Source organism: Girardinichthys multiradiatus, chromosome 11 (assembly GCF_021462225.1).
Source record: "Girardinichthys multiradiatus isolate DD_20200921_A chromosome 11, DD_fGirMul_XY1, whole genome shotgun sequence".
In the NCBI taxonomy this organism is placed as follows: domain Eukaryota; kingdom Metazoa; phylum Chordata; class Actinopteri; order Cyprinodontiformes; family Goodeidae; genus Girardinichthys; species Girardinichthys multiradiatus.
The window spans coordinates 27,500,753-27,519,247 of NC_061804.1; the positions used below are offsets into that span (position 1 = coordinate 27,500,753).

Sequence of the window (18,495 nt, forward strand, 5' to 3'; positions counted from 1 at the left end):
ACCCTTGATCGGTGATCTAGTGGGTGGAATCATCAGGAGATAATGTCTCTCAGAACATCGCAGAAGATGTTTCTCATTTCACCTCATCAATTCAAGCATCTGACCCAGTCAGACACGTCCATCAGACAGACGGCGGAGGAGAATTTGGATGCTGAAATGAGAGCGATATTAAACGAGCCAGGTTTGACTTCTTATGAAAAAATCAAGAGATACGATGCTCTTCTCCAGAGGTATCTGACTTTACTTAAGCAAGGTTTCAAAGAAGAAAAACAGCGGGTCAGTTTAACGCTGCAGCGTGACACAGAGGTTCCTGAACATGAGCGATCCCAAGAAAAACAAGCCCCAGGGCAGGACGAGGCCCCTAAGGATCAGGTTCTTACGGAAGTACTGAAAAACCTTCCTAAACACAACCGTAAAAATGCCGAGTACATTTTGAAGAAATTATCCGAAAGAAGTGAGAGTTGGACTTCGCGAGGTGAATTTGTATTTAAAGGAAATGTTATAAAAGGGTCCCACATGATTGATTTGTTGAAAAATCTCATGCTTCCGTTTAAAAAATCTGGAGCATCACAAACCCGAGGATGGTCTGATTTTCTACACACCTTGTCAGAAGTAAACATCCCTATATCTTCAGTCATTAACCCTTATGCTCGTGAAGAATATAGACGTTTCAAAACAGAGGGTACATCAATTGAAAATGGGGGTACACCCCCCAGCGTTAAGCAGAGAAGAAGAAGGCAGATAACTCATTCTCCCTACTGGTCGAGATCTGAGCTGGAAGATCCAAAAAATGCTGATGGGAGATCAAAAAGGTCTCTTCGTAAGACGACACTACCACCCCGATGGATTACATTTTCACCATAAACCGTTATAAGAAAAATGAAACATGTAGTCTATTTCTTTTATTCAATAAAATATATATTGATTATATTTTTCAAGTCTAACTTCGTTCTCTACTTCACACACTAACATATGATATCATTACACAAATATTAAATCATAAGAAGAAAAACAAAAAAACAAACAATGAAAAAAAAAAAAAGACATTTTAAATTCCATAACAATCCAGAAACATCTCCAAAGAGCATGTTCCGTGAGTATAAAATGTACAACTTTGATTAATGACACATTTCTGATATTTTTTCACAAAGTTAGATACCATTAAATCATTCTTAATCACATCTCCGGTGTATTTCAACAACACTTGCTGCATTGAAAATCCGCACGCTCTATGACATAGATAAAAAATGCAATGGTGACCGCACACAGTGGACAGAGTGTTTTGAAGCTGATTATTATGATACAATATTTTTGAGGATCTGTCTTCTAAAAATGTTACGATGCTTGACGGGTAGAACTCGAAATCCGGAGAGAATCCATAAGAGTCAAAAAAGCTGGATTGACCATTCTCATCCAATGTCAGAGCTAGCCAGTGTTCCCCCGGCATGTGTGAAGGATGTGTATTCACGATAAAGTAGGCCGGCCCTGGGAATTTGTCAGCTAGCAGCGGCAGCTGGTCGCACGGCCATACACTGCAAAACATATCTCCCAGCAGATGACGCATCAGGCTCTCAATTTCATGATTATTCATGCCTGATTAGATTAATAATAATCCACCAGCACACGCCTCTTTGAATCAATCTCTAAAATAGAGTCATAACAAGCGTAGATGATCAGCGTGGTGGTATGAGGCAACGGGTTTCTGAAGCGCATTTCCAATCTTAAATTCCCACTGGAAACTGGAGATAGAGCATCTGTGTCCTCGCCCGGGTTAAGATTAAATGTGAATAGAGAGTATCCTTGATTAAATTCCTGACGTGTTATACTCAGTGGAAGATCTTTTAGATGTCGCCCTGTAGCCGTAAACAAGTTGTAATACTCTCTCACTGAATGACCTTGGTTAAAATTGGGCTGGAAGGCTTTAGCAGGAATTTGTCTGCCATCCTTACACAAAGCTAAATATTCCATATCAAAATGATTAAAGTCAAACGGATTGAGATTGCGTGTTCCTGTAAAAGCGTCATGATCCAGTAACGCAATCACCACATACTTGGGAAAGACGCCTAAGAAAAGATTATCTTGGTTGCATACCCTTGAATTTTCAGGGATGGAATATGTTTTTACATTCACACGTGAAAGTGGATACAGAGAATTTGCCTTCATTAAAGCTGAAGCGTGCCCCAGTCGTACAGCTGGAGAGACAGTAACTTTTTTGATAAAAAGAGATGCTCCTAATATCCTGAGTTTGTAAGTGGAGTCTCGTTGGCTCTTGTAAGTTTAATTTTAAGGTCAACAGAGTTTAAAAGAAGTCTCTCGCAGAAAAATATGTCTGTATGCAGGGGGCCTAGGAGATGTACCTCTCTGGAATTTGCCGTAAAGCCTGCTCTGCTGTTAAGACCTTGGTTAGGGCCGTTAGTTGTAACAATAGAGTTCAGAGCACATGCAGTGTCTTTATAAAAAAGACCAGAGCTAAACTGGGTTTTTAAAGAATCCTCAGAAAAGTATAACAATGTCTCAATCATGGCTCTATATGGATGTGTAGCGCTGGATTGTGAAATCATTCGATCTCCAAGAGTGACGTCACACTGACTGAAGATGGTGTTTAACGGGTAGTTGATGAGCCCTACAGGTGCATCATCTGGCAGGTTTGTTCCATTCTCGTTAGTAATTTTCACTCTGAGATGCAACAGCGTATCGTTGAGATCCAGATACTTTTCTCCGTCTCCCGGAATGAAAAACTCGATCGGCCCTCCATCAGTGATTGCTGATAAAGGCTGGATCTCGGTGTAAATTTTATCTTCAATCGATAGCTGTGTCATCGGGGCAGAAAATAAGTCCAACTCTGCCAGCGTGCACTCTGATGATTTGTTATGTAAAAGAGCCATTATTTAAATATATCAAAACTTGCGGATGACTTCCTTCCTCTTCGTTTGTCAGCTGCGACTGATCTCCTTTTTCACGTTTGTCGTTGTTTTTTAACCGTCCTTAAACGATCACCAGGGGGTCTTGTTCTGGGTCTTTTGGATAAATCTGATTTCAATTTTTTGAAAAACATTTCCATCTCTGTCTCGAGTTGAATAACGCTGTTATAGTAGCCACTTCTGATCCTTTGCGTATTGATCTCCACATCACCAACCTTCCTCCATTCAAAGTAGGCATCATAATCCGGTAAATTATGCCATGTATGAGGATATGAAATCTCGGCTAATGCAACCATCCATTGGCCTTCTAAATCAATATGTTGAGCTAAATTTACACGGAAACTTGAACTGGTATTATTTTTAAACACTTCCATGCTAGCATTAGATGGAAGAGTAACGTAAAAGCCATCATCCTCTACCTGACGGTTCATGATGCTGTGTCAACTGTGAGGTTTAGTGCAAACCTTTTTTATACGTTTCGAAGTTCATCAAACTTGATCCAACTGTTGAATTTCTCAGGCCAGTTTTTCCAACTTACAAAAACCTGTTTGACTCCCTTGACCGTACGTCGTTTTAATATTTTTTCCACTTGATACATCTTGTCGTTAAATATTTTTACTTTTTGAAGTTCCTCAGCGTAAAAGGAACCCTCGATAGGTTCTCCATCCAAATCTTTGAGTACAGGAGGAGATCGGGGTATCCGGTCATACACTGTAAACACTTCATCCGTAAAACTCTGTTCGTATTTTTTGTCAAACACTCCACGGACCTTGGATATTCTGACAAGATCCCCTTGTTTAAACGTTGTCACTGAGTCCTTGCAATATCTGTTGGACTTGACATCATACAGATTCTGAAACACTTGAAAGGCATTTTCTGAGGTCACTTCCATAGGGCTCATTTTAATGCTGGAGTGGTAGGAATGGTTGTAGCTTCTAGCTAGGTTTTGCAGTACATCAACGTACCGCCGGGTATTGTTAGCTGTAAAATATCTCCACATCCTTGTTTTTAATGTGCGGTTAAATCTCTCGACCACTGAAGCTTTTGCTTCACTCGCTGTGGCAAAATGTTCAATACCGTGTTTTTCCATTAAAACCTTAAATTTCTTGTTAAAAAATTCTTTACCGGCATCAGTCTGAAGTTTTTTGGGGATCTGACTTTCTGTAAAAACTGATTCAAATGCCTTTACCACCTCAGCGGCTGTTTTCCTCTTCAAAACTCGTACATACGCCCTTTTTGAAAAGATGTCAATGACTGTTAATAAATAATTATAACCATCATTTTCCATGGCCAGAGCTTGCATGTCACAGAGATCAGCCTGGAACTGCCTCAATGGTCTGGTGACAAAAACTCTGTTTCTCGGGAACTTTATTCTTGCAGGTTTATGTAGAGTATAGGTATCTTCTCCTGATAAAAAATCTTTAACTTTTTCAACCGCAACCTTCTTTCCCGTTTCATCTTGCATAACCCTCCTCAGCCTATCTACACCCCCAAAACTTCCCGGATTTGAAGGGCTATAATATACTTTCTTCATCAGCCGTCTTCCTGCCATCTCTGCCTTATGCTCACTCTGCCGATTACTTGTTAAATAATGAGAAAAAACACACAGGAGGGTAGATTTATCCTTATTTTTTAAATTTTTGTATTTAATATAAACAAAAAAACAACCAGAAAACAAAATCAGATAAAATGCAGATGAATTCAAACACTACTAGCTTTTAAACAACACTTTTGGGAAAGGTTACTATGTTCCTACTTTAATTGTATTTAATAGTAAAAAGAAAAAAGAAGAAAAATCATATAATGCAGATTAACTAAAGTACTGGAATACTAAAAAAAAAAATGATACAACAAGTCAGCAAACATGTGAGATCAGTTTGTCAGTCCATAGCACTCTGAAACAGAGTTAAGTTGTTTGAGATGTTTCTCATCGACCATGCGATCATAAACGTGCGCTATTGCACTGTGGATGCCTTGTACCGATTTCAGTTCATATAAAACCGTCTTGGCAATCGTCTTCACTCTGAAGTCATCCGCTTGTATGCGTCGAAGTACCAGAAGATTCTGAATAGCAGGAACGAGTTTGGGGGTTACGAGTCGTCGGACGATGCGTTGAAAGTTGACTTGGTAATAATCCTCCCCCAGTACCTCCAGGCAATGGTGTTGACGCTGGCTCGGGTGGTTCGTTATACATCCATAGCAGGTTTCTCTGAGATAGTTCAAAGAGGTTATGTTGAATAAATGAAGTATCGCTGTTTTCACCGTATTGATGAGGGTGGTTGAGAACCAACCGTCAATTTCGTCCTCCTGGTTACTCTCATCCTCTGCTGAAGGCTGAGGGTCCTCCATCGGTCCCAGGGTTTGTGTAGGGGCTTCGGTAGAGGGTGAGTAGCCGGTGGCTACCTCCTCCTCTACGACCACCTTCATGTCTTCAGGCAGGACATTCGCGTCTACAGACTCAGCCATGAATAGCGGTGATGGTGAGCAGAGGTCTGGAGAAAGCGGTAGATATTTCATGTTGTATCCTGTAGGTGATGCAGGACTGAAGTGGTTCTCTGAGAATGAGAATGTTGAGGTGGATGGTGAGAAGAGGTCAGGGGAAGGCGGATGATATGGTCCAATGTTGAAGCTTTCATCGTGCTCAGGAGAGAAGTGGATCTCTGCTCGGTGGTTGTAGAGATCCCTGTATGGTGTCGGTCCACTCATTCTCATGATACGATTCTCAGTGTCTGTGAGCTTGCAGTTATCCCCCCGTATATAAATCATAGGAAGGGGCGTGTCCTCAGAAGAGGGTTCGTTCTAAACGTAAAACAGGAAACGTCTGCGTTTTTTTCACTGACATGACATCGATCCAACTTCGTGACTTTTGGAAAAGGTCGGAAAGACGATGTCCAATTTCACTCATCTTCTCTGCCCAAGCTTCAAACGGCAGAGCCAGCATTGTCTTGAATACGCCGCAGTCTTGATTGAAAGCCTCCAACACAAACAGATCTGAGGGACTCGTCCGGTTGTTCCTGCGTCTGCTTGCCCGAAAAGACCAGCGGCCATTTGCTGTGGTTTTTGACCCCCACACTGCGCTAAAGAGAGGTTCTCTCTCAGCTATTTCAACATCGGATGGTATATGAAACATTCTCGCCCGTTTTACAGGTCGAGGAGACAGTTCATTTTCTTCTTCTTCTTCCTCCCTCTCCTGCCTTGAGACTGTTTCAGGGCTATCATTAAGGTGCGGGATTGCAAGCTTTAACACAGCCCAGTCGCTGTGGGTGAGTGTACACAGAGCCAGTGATCCATTAAATACCTCATCTTGATCCAATTGATACAGGCAAAGCTCTCCTATTTCATACATGAAAATATAACCCCAGCTGCCAACCAGGCCATATGGTTCCAAAGACCATTCTTCCTGCAGAGTGTCGAACGGGGGTCTTTGTACCCTGCAGATGTAGTATGTTGATTTCTTAGGAGCATTCAATTCACGGGATGAATACTGGTAGACGGTCACTGGGGTTTCGCACAGAACTGACATACCTCTTGGCCAAACCGAGGTCTGATTTTCAACCATGGTTGTTGAAGTTGATGTTGGATCCTCATCATCGGTAGAGTATGTCATGACGGGAATTCCGATAGGTATCTCCGTTGAGGAAGTATATGATGCAGTTGCTTGTTCATCATCGATAGGTATCTCCGTTGAGGAAGTATATGATGCAGTTGCTTGTTCATCATCATCATCTTGGCACGCGTTGCGTTTCTCCTCAGCTTGACGATAAACTCTCTTAACTCTAGCCATTGTTGAACGGGTGTTCTTTTTTCCAACGAATGCTGCATGTAAAGTGCAGAGTTTTATCTCTGTATTTAAAGTAAAGACTAAAGCACGCCCTATTGTTTTCATTGGGTTATTCAAGGTTTAACGATGCTTACAAACACACCCCATCTATTTTTAATTGGTGCTGATGCCAAACAGTTTCCGATAATACCATATTTGTCTTGTTCTATTTATAACAAACACACCCCTGTGTTTTAATTGACTCATTTAAGGTATTGCCCCTAATGACGACAACCAATCAGCATCCACGGTTACGCCCCCTTGGACACACCACCTGCTTGACCACGTGACCTCCTGCCCACATGGCAACCACATGGCGCCCACATGGCGCCAACCGGAAATCCCGCCCTCACCGGAAGTCCCGCCCACCTGTCAAAAAGTTTGATGAAAGGGTGTACTTAAATTCTCTCATGTGTTTTACTGAGACATGGCTGCAGGATCATATCCCCGACTCCAGCGTCTCTCTGCCGGGCTTTTTAACATACGAGCAGACAGAGATTTAAAGAGGAGCGGCAAATGTAAAGGAGGTGGACTGGCAGTACTTGTGAACAACAGATGGTGTAATCCAGGACATGTTACTGTGAAGTGTCATCTCTGCAGTCCAGATATTGAACTGTTGGCAGTAAGTTTTCGTCCATATTATTTACCCAGAGAGTTCACCAGTGTTATTTTGGTAACAGTTTACGTTCCACCTTCCGCTGTTGCTGACACTGCATGTGATGCCATCAGCTCAGTTGTTGCTAAGCTACAGACACAAAACCCCAATGCTTTTGTGGCAATTTCTGGTGATTTTAACCATGCTTCACTCTCTGCTACACTTCCAACGTTTCAACAGTTTGTCAGCTGCTCTACCAGAGAAAACAAAACGTTGGATTTGTTTTATGCAAATGTCAGGGACTCATACATCTTTACAGCAAGACCTCCTCTAGGCAAATCAGATCACAATCTTGTTCTTCTCTGCTCGAAATATAAGCCCCTTGTTCAGAGGCAACCTGTAATAAAGAGGACTGTGAGAAAATGGTCACAGGAAGCTGAAGAAGCTCTGCAAGGTTGCTTTGAGGCTAAAGACTGGGACGCATTGTTCCAGTCACATGGAGAGGACATCAATGCCATGACTGAGTGTGTAACCGACTATATAAACTTCTGTGTGGATAACATCATCCTCACCAGAACCATGAGATGCTTCCCCAATAACAAACCTTGGATCACCAGTGACCTGAAGGACCTGCTTAACAAAAAAAAAAGAGCCTTCAGGGAGGGAGACAGAGAATTATTGAGGATTATACAGAAGCAACTTAAAGTCAAGATAAGAGACAGCAAGGAGGTGTACAAGAAGAAGCTGGAGAACAAGCTCCAGCAAAACAATATCAGAGATGTGTGGACAGGGATGAAGAAGATCACAGGCTTCAAGCAGAAGGATGATCAGACCGATGAAGGTCTGGATAGAGCCAATGAACTGAACACATTCTTCAATAGGTTCAGTTCAGAAACCAGCTTCGCATCCTCCTCTCCTGCTCACAGCCAAACAGACATTCCACCTTCCTTTGACCCACAAGACCCACAGCTGTCCAGTAACACCTCACATTTTTTATCTTCCACCTCAGCCATAGACCCTTCTGCTTCTACATGTTTGCCTTCAACCATATCAGAAGATGCTGATGCTTCCTTTGCTTCCCCCTTCCACCTGTGTGTCTCAAGAAGTCAAGTGAAGATGCAACTGGAGAGACTGAATAGGAATAAGGCTGCAGGTCCAGATCATGTCAGCCCTAGAGTCCTGAAGGCCTGTGCAGAGCAGCTCTGTGGGATTCTGCAGCACCTTTTCAACCTTAGCCTGGCCCAGAAGAAGGTTCCGGTGTTGTGGAAGACCTCCTGTCTTGTTCCGGTACTAAAGAAAACTCACCCATCAGTCCTCAATGACTATAGACCTGTTGCCCTGACATCCCACATCATGAAGGTCCTAGAGAGACTCCTGTTGGCCCACCTGACTAAGCAAACAGTAAACCATCAGGACCCCCTTCAGTTTGCTTATCGCTGTGGAGTTGGAGTTGAAGATGCCATCATACACCGCTTCAACAAACCCACTGTCATCTGAACAAAGCCAGCAGCACTGTGAGGATCATGTTCTTTGATTTCTCCAGTGCATTTAAAACAATCCAACCGGATTTGCTTTGTCAGAAACTCCAGAAGACTCAGGTGGAGGCCTCAACAATCTCCTGGATCAAAGACTACCTGACAAACAGACCACAGTTTGTGAGACTGAAGGGTTGTGAGTCTAACCAGGTAGTCAGCAGCACAGGAGCACCACAGGGGACTGTTCTCTCACCATTCCTTTTCACTCTGTACACCTCAGACTTCCAGTACAAGACAGACTCCTGTCATCTGCAGAAATACTCAGATGATTCTGCAGTTGTGGGGTGGATCAGAGATGGACAAGAAGATGAGTACAGGATGGTGGTGGAACTCTTTGTGGCATGGTGTGGAAACAATCATCTCATGTTGAACGTGACCAAAACAAAGGAGATGATTGTAGATTTTAAGAGAAACAGGAATAAGTCAAAAACAATTTCCATCATGGGAGAAGAAGTGGAGGTGGTGGAGGAGTATAAATACCTCGGTGTTCACCTGGACAATAGACTAGAGTGGAGATGCAACTGTGAAGCCATCTACAAGAAGGGACAGAGCAGACTGTACTTCTTGAGGAAGCTTAGGTCCTTTGGTGTTTGCAGCAAGATGCTGCATATCTTCTATAAGTCTGTTGTGGAAAGTGTGATCTCTTCTACCATCATCTGCTGGGGAAGCAGCATCAGAACCAGGGACTTAAAAAAGCTCAACAAGCTGATAAAGAAGGCTGGCTCTGTTCTGGGGACTCCTCTGGAACCTCTGGAGATCATTGTGGAAAGACGGATTCTTCATAAAATGAAGAACATTATGGAGAACCCTGAGCATCCTCTTCATGAGACTGTCCTACAACAACAGAGTGTCTTCAGTCAGAGGCTTCTTCAGATCTGCTGTAAGACAGAGCGCTACAGGAGATCCTTCCTGCCCACAGCCATCAGCATCTACGACGGCTCTTTGAGGAAACCTTCATAATATGAGCTATAACAACATTTAATTTCCCTTTGGGATTAATAAAGTATTTTTGAATTGAATTATTGGAACTAGGAGATATTTTCCTGGTTTATTGAGCAACACCTGGTTCTGTCTACATGTAGAACTAGACTCTAAGACCTGCTGCAGCCATGAGATCCAATGTGTTGATCTGAAGGACCTTTTCATGTGTTCAGCTACGTTAGGATTAAATGCTTTTATTTTGACTGAAGTAAAGGACCAGATATTTTCACATTATGATGCAAATCCCGCTAGAAACTCACTGAGAAGGTATCTGTTTTCTATCACTGATCATTTAACTTCACCTGTAGCTCAGGTGAAAGTCCCTCATCGTGACCCTGAAGATGCTCATTAGAGTGAACCTCCACCTCATGTCTTGCTGGGTGAATCAGTGATTATCTGTAACTTACAATTAGCTCATTCCGAGTCAGCATTCAGAGTTTACTGCTATCTTCTCCTGAGTTATACCGCTCTGCTTCCACCTGTTCCTGAACACAAACCCACCAGGCTCCCCCTCTCCGGTTGGCTCCGCAGTTTCTCTGAAATGATCCCTGTTTGAGACGCTGAGTGTAACTTTTCAGGTAATGAAGGAGGCAGATCGACCCGCAGTAAACTCCTGTTCTGGATTTCTCCAGAATAGAGTACGTCTCTGGCTGTGCGTGTAGTTGCGCATTCGTGGTGCTGCGAGAGCGCAAATAACTATTTCTTGTCTTCTTCTTTTAACTCATTGTCAGGTTAGGTGGAGCGCGACGTGATTATATGGAACACAAGTTAAAAAACCTGACTGTTTTTAAATAAAAATGTAAAGTCCAATACCATTTTGTGGCTGCATCTTTTTAATACTTCTAAATTTCTTCTATCAAGAAGTCAGGGGCTATTCAGAAAACATCCAGGGTTTCCGCGCCGGAAGCCCAGGTCTAACTACGCATCTGCATTCTGATGAGGCTTGTTTAACAGATTAAAAGTACCTTTTGAAAATTAACTGTAAGCAGATATTAAAAATACCTTTCATTAAGGCCACATTTCTGTATTATGTTTTTTTCTTGATGTTATGTAATATTTAAATCTGAAATGCTATGGTTTCATCAGCTGCAAATCATAATAGAAAGTTTGAAAATATACAACTATGTATAACTGATCTATATAATGTGTGTCACTTAACAAGCTGTTACTGAAATGAATAAACTTTTAATATTCTAATTTATTGATTGGGTGTGTATATTAACTTCAAATTAAAATTACACAAGAAAGGGACCCCAAGAGGAATTCTGTATAGGGCCTTTTTCCCCCCATATTCCCCTGTAGTTATGAGATACTGTAAGCTTGTGATGTCATGACATTTCCAAAATGGAGGCACGCCTGGTCAGCAGCTGTGGCAGAACCAGCTGGTATTATGCCCTAGATACCCAACCAATTTGGAATGTTTTTGAACAATTATCCATGCCATTATAGTTTCATTACCAAATTTGTCCAATTTTTTTTCAAATGCAAAATGATGCAGAATACACATTTCTGTTCAAGTTGAATTAAAAATGTAAACGTCTTAAACACAATTCAAACAGTGCTGATCTGTAATTTCAGTAACATATACCTCATGCAGCTAATCTAAAACTGGATGTTTCTAGGTTTTTATCAATTTAACACTTTGCTTTCATTGGAAGGGAAAACCAATTTCATAGGTCAGTGTTGTACCTTATCACTGCTTTATATCCTTAGGCCTTATTCTAATGTCATTTGTATGCACAACAATTGTTTTAAGGCACTGGAACAAAATTTTATCTTCTGGGATCAAGAATTTCTGTTTTGTTGACAAACCACCATAAAAATATGGTTAACCTTTTATTAAGTGATATGAACACATTTTGGTCACTGAAGTTGTAACATTTATGCACTTTTACATGTCACACATTAAATGTCAACATGAGGAGCAGTTTAAGAGAACATGGAATTGTTTTTCATTATATTCTTTTTACTGGCCACCCCTGAGGCGGAGAACCAGGTGGAGGGTGGACTCCTTCTGGATGTTGTAGTCAGACAGGGTGCGGCCATCTTCCAGCTGCTTGCCAGCAAAGATCAGCCTCTGCTGGTCAGGGGGGATGCCTTCCTTGTCCTGGATCTTAGCCTTGACGTTCTCGATGGTGTCGCTGGGCTCCACCTCCAGAGTGATGGTCTTGCCAGTGAGGGTCTTGACGAAGATCTGCATTCCACCCCTGAGGCGGAGAACCAGGTGGAGGGTGGACTCCTTCTGGATGTTGTAGTCAGACAGGGTGCGGCCATCTTCCAGCTGCTTGCCAGCAAAGATCAGCCTCTGCTGGTCAGGGGGGATGCCTTCCTTGTCCTGGATCTTAGCCTTGACGTTCTCGATGGTGTCGCTGGGCTCCACTTCCAGAGTGATGGTCTTGCCAGTGAGGGTCTTGACGAAGATCTGCATGTTTGCTCCTGTGAATTTGGGGAAGGGGGGGAAGAAATACAGTATTACATTCAACAACCTTATATAATGCTTGTCAGAAACTATGTAGGAGATGAACGTAGATTTTACCAACTTGTGGAAACAGGCTGACAGCATTAGCATGTAGCATCTACAGACGCTACATGCTAATGTAGTCTACAGACTGTAGGGCTAAGCGTACAAAGCGAACAGACTGGTAGGAGGGCGGCGATTCAAGCATCAACGCCATTTTGTAAAAAGCCATTGTTTGCCTTCCTGCTTTCACTCGGATGGATACGGTGGCCGTGGGGTGCAAAACACTTTTAAAATACCGAAACAAATTTACATTTCAGAAAACACTTTAACAAGATGCAAAACAAATTAACATTTCAGAAAACAAATTTACATTTCAGAAAATCAACCGGAAAGGGAATGTACCAACGCCGAGGCTGACCCGGAAGTCAGCCTCAGGGCTGCATCCTTCGAAGGCCGTATTTGTAGGCCGATTACGTTAAAGCGCGGCGACGAAGGCTGTCCCACTTCATGAATCATTCCGAGCAAATGCTGCCGACAAATGTGTCCTTATTTTGCCCAATTTGAAGGATGGGTTGTGAGTATCCTTCGCGGCCCATCATTCATTGCGGGTCGAAGCGGATTGGTCAAGCAGGGGAAGCCATGGCGGACCATAGCAACAAAAGCTGTGAGTAAATTGTGGAAAATTACACTTTCGGTGACACAAATTAAGTTCTACAATGTTTTTAGTGCGGGAATATAACTATGTAGACGTGAAATATCTGCTTGATTTATCTAGACATCGCTTAATTTCAAATGTGCTCCGACGTGTTCGGAGTTTTCCGTTCCCGGCGTAGTAACCGGCTCGCCTCGCCAGCCCTACCGGAGGTGAGGTGAGCTAGCCCGGTAGAGATCTGACCGGACTATCGGCACTAAGCTCCCGCTGGCAGTCGTTACAGTGAACGTTTAACACAAGTGATTTCTAACAGTTTATGTTGTTATTTTAATTGTTACTGAAAATCGATTAAATATTTTTGGTGATATTAAGGTTAACCAGAATAAATGGACAGTTTTATGTAATCCAACTGTATCGCTGGAGAGTGTGATTGAGAATAAATAAGCTTTTCAATATGAATTTTTAATGAAGAAATGTGCTATATGTTTTAAAAGTTTATTTATAATTCAGTTAGCATTATAATTTCTGATTCCAGGTACAATCCAGAGACAATCATGTTCAGGTAAAAAAGATGTTTGATTTAACTAGCCAATAAACAAAGAGATAGCAACTTTATGGCTAATGTATGTTCACATATTTTATATATATATATATATATTATAAACAACAACTTTACATTTTAAGATAGATGGGAATTATAAAGTATTTGATCCCCTCTTGCTATTCTTAGATAATTATATAATAATGCAGTGTTTTTGGTGTATTGGTATTTTCTTGCTTTGACCACTTAAAATATCCAGAAGCATGCCTTAAAAATAATGTGTTTTTCCATCTCCATTCTTCCCTTTTCTAGACCAGACCCCTTTTACTGCAGGATCAACCTGAGTGTCCCAGTCCTGAAACGCTTCTTCAACCAGGAGGACACCAGGCCTGATTTTCGGCTGAGCAGGGAGTCTCTGGCAGTGCTGCTTAATCTTTTGCACCAGGATAGGCGACATGTTTGGGTGCTACTATTGAGACCTTGGTTTTTCTTTTCTTGCTGGCAAGTGGCACATCCTACAGAGTGGTCTGCAGAGTGTTTGGGATGCCTCGCTCTACTGTCCATCGCATCGTCCACAGAGTTACAGAGGAGATCGTGGCTATTCGTCACCAGGTCATCTACCTTCTAAAGACCCCTGAGGACTTAAGACAGTGTCCCGTGAGTTTGCAGGGCTGGCACGCAACAGAGCTTTTCTTAAAGCTGTGGGTGCAATTGACGGCTGCCATATCCACTTCAGGTGTCCAAGCAGCCCTGATGGTCAGTGCTACAGGAACAGGAAACTCTTCCCTTCCATAATCCTGCTGGCAGTTTCTGAGAGCCATTTTATTGACACGTATGTGGGCTGGCCTGGGTCAGTGCATGACTCTAGGGTGCTACGCCACAGCCCACTGTACAGTTTATCTTCCTCCAGGGCATTTTATCCTTGCTGATGGAGGGTACCCATGCCTCCAATATCCACTCCCCCTCATCACTCCCTACAAGAGGACAAGACAAGGTGTGGGAGCCCAGCGCTTTAACAGCCATCATTCCAAAAACACGCTCTATAATAGAGCGTGTTTTTGGAATGATGACCAGATTCAGGGCCATCATCCTGCAAGCGCTGGAGGTGCATGACACCTTTGTACCTCACGTAAGTTTTGACCTAGATCCATTTATATATATACATTATACATAATATATACACACATATTGTTTTCAGGTCATAACAGCATGCGCCATCCTCCACAACATCTGCCTTGGTGCTGGGGATGTCATGGCCCCAGAGGATGACCCAGAGGAGGCTGTAGAAGAGGATGAGGGTGAGGTTTGGACTGAGGCAGTCAGCGTTGCTCTCTGGCAGGACCAGCTTTCAGCTGAGGTGTCCGCCCTGGAGGAGGTACCACCAGAACATGACTACTGTGTCAGCCAAGTATAATATTATAGATGTGATTAATGTTTGAGGGGTATAACTAATTGTAATATTTTGTGAGCACCATCTTCTAATTCTGCATTTTTCCGATTACCTCTTAGTGATGTGGCAGCCGTCAATTCAGCCAGCCCTTTAAACCCACTTGATGGACGATGACGTGGACAGCGGAAAGAGGCATCACAAACATCTGCAGACCACCTGTGTGATGCTTTGCTCACCATCCAGAAAGACTAACCAAAGGTCTCAGTTGCAGCGTCCCATCCAAGTCTCTGACCTTGTGAAATATTTAGCCACACCACCAGACTTTCTGTTCAGAAAGACATCTGCCTTTGTTCTGTTCAAGAGGTTTTCCAGGAACTGGTCACTCAGGTTGATCCTACTGTCGCCATTTTAAATATTTGTACATAGTTTTATTTTATGCCTTTTGTTTTGTAATCTTGATCTGTTTGAATGTTTTCTTCCCCCATTCTGTTTAAAGTGCTGTTTGTATTTTTCATAATAAATTCTGTTTATAACTTTAAATGAAGTTGATGTATTGTTAGATCAAATGTAAATAACATTAGTGACAAAACAATTTTGAAATTTATTAGAACACCTTAAAATTTTAAGAAACAATCTGAACAAAACTTAATATTTCTTATGTAGCATCTTATTTTGGTGCCATTCTTTGGAAAACAGTCTGTCCATTCTCTGTGCCCTCATGTCCTCCCTGATCAACTCCATCATCTCATCTCTGTCCCTCTTTCTTTTCTGACCCCTTCCTGCTGGCTCACTGCCTTCCTTCTCCATCTGGTTGCCCACCGCTCCGCTTGGCCCTGGAGTTTCCTCAGGGATGGAGGCAATTAGGACAGGAGGTGTTGTGGAAGACCTCTGTCCCAACACCTCATCCATAAGGACAAACCAGGGCCAAGTAGCAGCAGTGGGCTTTTCACTGACTCCCTCTCCTGACCCTGGATACTTACAATCCTAAAGTTAGATGGAATAAATAAAAAAAAAAGAGTTGACTAAACAGAGAAACCAACAAGACTTTTAGAAATAATTTTTTATTTGTGTGTGACATGAGAACTTCTGAACATAATCTAAATTCTTTTTTTTTTTTCAAATTGTCCCACATTGTTTTGGCCTGCAAAGGGGCTGACCTTTCCCTGTTGGTCCATCTTCTCCCGAATTGTCCTAAACCGAAAGAAGTATGTTAATCACTGGATGGATATTTATGAAAGTTAGAAAGATAGGAGTTATTGAAACTGGACACAAACTGACTGCAAAGAATGTTGTTATTGTACCTCCAAGCCACGGTGGCTGAGTTTTTAGCTCCAGTAAAAAGGTGGTGGTTCTCACCTGAGCTTAATAAACTGGCCCGTCTGCTCCTTTGTACCTAAAAAAAAAATTATGAAAATACCAAAAAAAAAAACATCTTGCTTAATATCAGAGCAAAAATAAAGCCTTTTTTAATTTCACATTTGTCTTAATTTGAAGAAAATATTTCTATGCAAATGTCTAAAAAAAGCTCTTTCAAACTTTTCACTTCTTTACTGAGATTCACTTACATTTGGAGGTGTATTCCTCGTCGGGTTTACCTGGAATCAGAAATTATAATGCTAACTGAATTATAAATAAACTTTTAAAACATATAGCACATTTCTTCATTAAAAATTCATATTGAAAAGCTTATTTATTCTCAATCACACTCTCCAGCGATACAGTTGGATTACATAAAACTGACCATTTATTCTGGTTAACCTTAATATTACCTGAAATATTAAATCGATTTTCAGTAACAATTAAAATAACAACATAAACTGTTAGAAATCATTTGTGTTAAACGTTCACTGTGATGACTGCCAGCGGGAGCTTATTGCCGATAGTCCGGTCAGATCTCTACCGGGCTAGCTCACCTCACCTCCGGTAGGGCTGGCGAGGCGAGCCGGTTACTACGCCGGGAACGGAAAACTCCGAACACGTCGGAGCACATTTGAAATTAAGCGATGTCTTGATAAATCAAGCAGATATTTCACGTCTACATAGTTATATTCCCGCACAAAACCATTGTAGAACTTAATTTGTGTCACAGAAAGTGTAATTTTCCACAATTTACTCACAGCTTTTGTTGCTATGGTCCACCATGGCTTCCCCTGCTTGACCAATCCGCTTCGACCCGCAATGAATGATGGGAAATGATGGGCCGCGAAGGATACTCACAACGCATCCTTCAAATCGGGCAAAATAAGGACACATTTGCCGGCCGCATTTGCTTGGATTGATTCATGAATTGGGACAGCCTTCGTGGCCGCGCTGTAACGTAATCGGCCTACAAATACGGCCTTCGAAGGATGCAGCCCTGATGCTGACTTCCGGGTCAGCCTCGGAGTTGGTACATTCCCTTTCCGGTTGATTTTCTGAAATGTAAAAGTGTTTTCTGAAATGTAAATTTGTTTTCTGAAATGTAAAAGTGTTTTCTGAAATGTAAATTTGTTTCGGTTCTTGTAAAAGTGTTTTGCACCCCCCGGCCACCGTAGTACGGATGACACAGCTAGAAATGACGTATCGCTATTTCTCAGAAACACCAGTTGTTACGTTCAACGGCGTTACTTAAAATTGTCAGTTAACAGAAATCTGCCAATCAAATTGTCGGAATTAGTATTTATGGTTGCCAAGCACCATAGGCTTTCCGGTGATCACCAAGAGGCCAGCTGGCTTTAAAAAAAAAAAAAAATATATATATATATATATATATATATATAACGAACTGGAAAAATACGTAAACTAACACAATGAAACAATACAGAAACAGTCCAAAAAAACATTCCACTGTATAGTGTCAAAAAAAGGAAAGGGGGAAACGTACTTACAGTTGTTTTCTGGTATTTTTATTCGACGACTTAAAGATGGCAAACTCCTCTGTCTAACTGCTGCTGCTTCTTCTTCTTCTTTTGTTTTTTTATTCTTCTTCTTCTTCTGTGTTGTTTTTTGGCAGTTGGCAAATAACTTGAAGATGTGCATTACCGCCACCAACTGGTATGGAGTGTGGTTCTTCATGGTTTTAAATCTTATTTACTATTACAACAATCAAATTTTATTTATTAATTTAGTGCTTTTGAAAAATCTAATTATAATTTGAATATGTTTGCTACCTAAACTTCTTTGCAAAGTATCTCTCAATATAAAATTTTCTTTAATACCTACAAATTCTCTCCTTAAAATTGTTCTTTCTTGTTCATATTTCTGACACTTCAATATTACATGTTCTATTGTTTCCTCCTCTCCACAATGATCACATTTTCCTGTATTATGTTTATTTATCTTGAACAATGTAGAATTAAGTCCTGTATGTCCTAGTCTTAATCTTGTAATTAATCTTTCCTCTTTTCTACTCCTTCTTCCTGTTCTTACTTCTCCTACTATCTTGTTGATTCTGTAAAACCATCTTCCTTTCTTTTCTTCATCCCACCTTTTTTGCCACTCTTTCCTGATTCTCTGTTTAATTATATTTCTTGCCTCTGACCTACTAATATTTATTATAAAGCTAATGTTGTTTTGTGTTGCCTTCTTTGCTATCCTGTCCGCCTTCTCATTCCCTCCAA

The 18,495-nt window shown here is 41.6% G+C and overlaps 1 protein-coding gene across 1 annotated transcript in view; it reads right to left on the reverse strand.

Annotated features, from left to right (window-relative positions):
• Window positions 1-18,495, reverse strand: part of ubb (ubiquitin B) — a 59,875-nt gene that overhangs the window by 29,383 nt on the left and 11,997 nt on the right. The window contains exon 3 of the mRNA XM_047379349.1: window positions 11,830-12,285. Within this exon, the coding sequence (XP_047235305.1) occupies window positions 11,830-12,285 (456 nt within the window). The remainder of the gene's footprint in view (window positions 1-11,829; window positions 12,286-18,495) is intronic.